Below are 2,283 nucleotides of genomic sequence, written 5' to 3' on the forward strand. Positions count from 1 at the left end.
AAAGAAAAGAAGTAGGACCTACCAGTGACACCCTCCAACCACTCACACAGACAGAAACAACAGAGGGAAAGTAAAGAAGTAGGACCTACCAGTGACCCCCGACCCCCCCTCCCAACCCCTGACCCCCAGTGACCCACCTTTGGGCAGCCCCAGCTGCTGTAGTTCGTTGGCCAGTGTGTCAGCGTCCACGTGGTGCCGGGCCGCCCGGGACAGGATGAAGGACAAAGCCGCGATGGACGCTTTGATGTCGCCTGACTCTGCTCGCGGGACCAACAAGAAGAGTGTTACAGCATTTGCAACACAATTAGGTCCTATAGAAATTTCTGTCTTAGCTCTAGAAACAGTTTTACAGCACTTGTTTTAGTAGATGTTTTACAGCGCTCCCAACTGCATAAGGTCATAAGAGCGCCAAGGGGTGGGTGTCAGCAGAGAAGTCTTTACAGAGAATCAGACTTACTCTGCTCACCTCTCTAGCTTCAACAGCACAATGTCTGCTTCGACTATCAAGGCACCCCGGAAATAGCGGGTCACAAGAGAGTGACAAACATACAAAAGAAGTAGAGGAAAATGACGATAGTAAGGATTAGGAAAGAAAAAGCAGCAGTTCCCCCTACGTTGTTCCGGCACAGTTATGAGCATGACAGTGATAAATCAGCCCATTTACAATTTTACTGTACAAAAGAACATGTTAATGTCCCCCCTTTGGGAATGGACTAAAGACACTTCAGTCAGTAGCGCTGCCCTGGGAGGGGGGGGGGGGGGTTTAAAGCACTTGTAACACAATTAGGTCCTATAAAAATGTCAGTCTTAGTTCTAGAAAGAGTTTTACAGTACTTGCAACACATTTTGGTCCTTTAGAAATGTTTAGTTTTAACTCTAGAAAGAGTTTTACAGTACTTGCAACACAATTTGGTTCTATAGAAACGTCTGTCTTAGGTGTAGAAAGATTTTTACAGCACTTGCAACACAATTTGGTCATATAGAAGTGCCGTTTTTAGTTTCAGTAAGAACATTACAGCACTTGATACACAATGAGGTCATACAGAGACAATTAGGTCATACAGACACAATTAGGTCATACAGACACAATTAGGTCATGCAGAGACAATTAGGTCATATAATTAGGTCATACAGATACAATTAGGTCATACAGATACAATTAGGTCATACAGACACAATTAGGTCATAGACACAATTAGGTCATACAGACACAATTAGGTCATACAGACACAATTAGGTCATAGACACAATTAGGTCATAGACACAATTAGGTCATACAAACACAATTAGGTCACACAGACACAATTAGGTCATACAGAAGCCACGTTTTTGGTTTCAGTTTGGTTTCAGTAAGAGTTTTACAGCACTTGCGACACAATTAGGTCATAGAGACACACTTGGGTCATACAGAAGTGCTGTTTTTCGTTTCAGTAAGAATATTACAGCACTTGCCACACACTCAGGTCAGCTGTGTGGACAGGGGCTCAAAAACGTTGACAATCCATCAATGAGATAAGAAAACTTACCAAATTTAGCGTCTGACGTTAATTTGTGGACTTTTTCATACTGAGGGGGTAAAAAAGACAAAGATCAGTTCATTTTTTCACCGTTCACTTTCTGAGAAGAAATTCTCAAAGACAAAATAGATATATTTATATTTTGCAGAGGAAATTCTCCACTGAAATATTACGTTTTTTAGACTGAAATATGACATTTAGATTGAAATATTACATTTAGACTGAAATATTACATTTTGTAAAATAAATTCTCCACTGAAATATTACATTTAGACTGAAATATTACATTTTGCAAGAGAAATTTTCACTGAAATATTACATTGCGTAGAAGAAATTTTCCACTGATAAGATACATTTTGTAGAAAAAATTCTCCACTGAAATATTACATTTTGTAGTAAAAACTCTCTACTAACATGTTACATTTTGTAGAAAGTGGAGATGAAAGCAGATGACAGACCAAGATTAGAGAACAGCAAAAGAGGTGAAAAGAGAACATTTTAGAGAAAAAAAAAATGTTCCGTCGCTATCAGGTTTCAATCCCGGGAGTTTTTTAATGAGAGGCGAACAGCGCACCTCTAGACCACGAGAGCCCCTCATAGTCTGATGCTTTCCAAAGCTTTGGGTGGACTTGGGACCAGCAAATTGATATATTTGTACTTTCCAGCAACATTTTTCAGTACAATCCATACTGAAATGTGTTTTTTAATTGCATTAAAGGCGTTCAGTCAAACAATAATTACGATAAAAATTGCCCTATCGCGGGGG

The 2,283-nt window shown here is 39.8% G+C and overlaps 1 protein-coding gene across 1 annotated transcript in view; it reads right to left on the bottom strand.

The window, feature by feature from the left end:
- The window catches only part of LOC101861851 (COMM domain-containing protein 4), a 7,865-nt gene that overhangs the window by 2,826 nt on the left and 2,756 nt on the right, over positions 1–2,283 (bottom strand). Inside the window, exons 3-4 of the mRNA XM_035972878.1 lie at positions 1,527–1,566; positions 138–257 (exon numbers count right to left, since the gene is read on the bottom strand). Of these exons, the coding sequence (XP_035828771.1) occupies positions 138–257; positions 1,527–1,566 (160 nt within the window). The remainder of the gene's footprint in view (positions 1–137; positions 258–1,526; positions 1,567–2,283) is intronic.

This window comes from Aplysia californica, unplaced genomic scaffold (genome assembly GCF_000002075.1).
Source record: "Aplysia californica isolate F4 #8 unplaced genomic scaffold, AplCal3.0 scaffold00886, whole genome shotgun sequence".
Classification (NCBI taxonomy): domain Eukaryota; kingdom Metazoa; phylum Mollusca; class Gastropoda; order Aplysiida; family Aplysiidae; genus Aplysia; species Aplysia californica.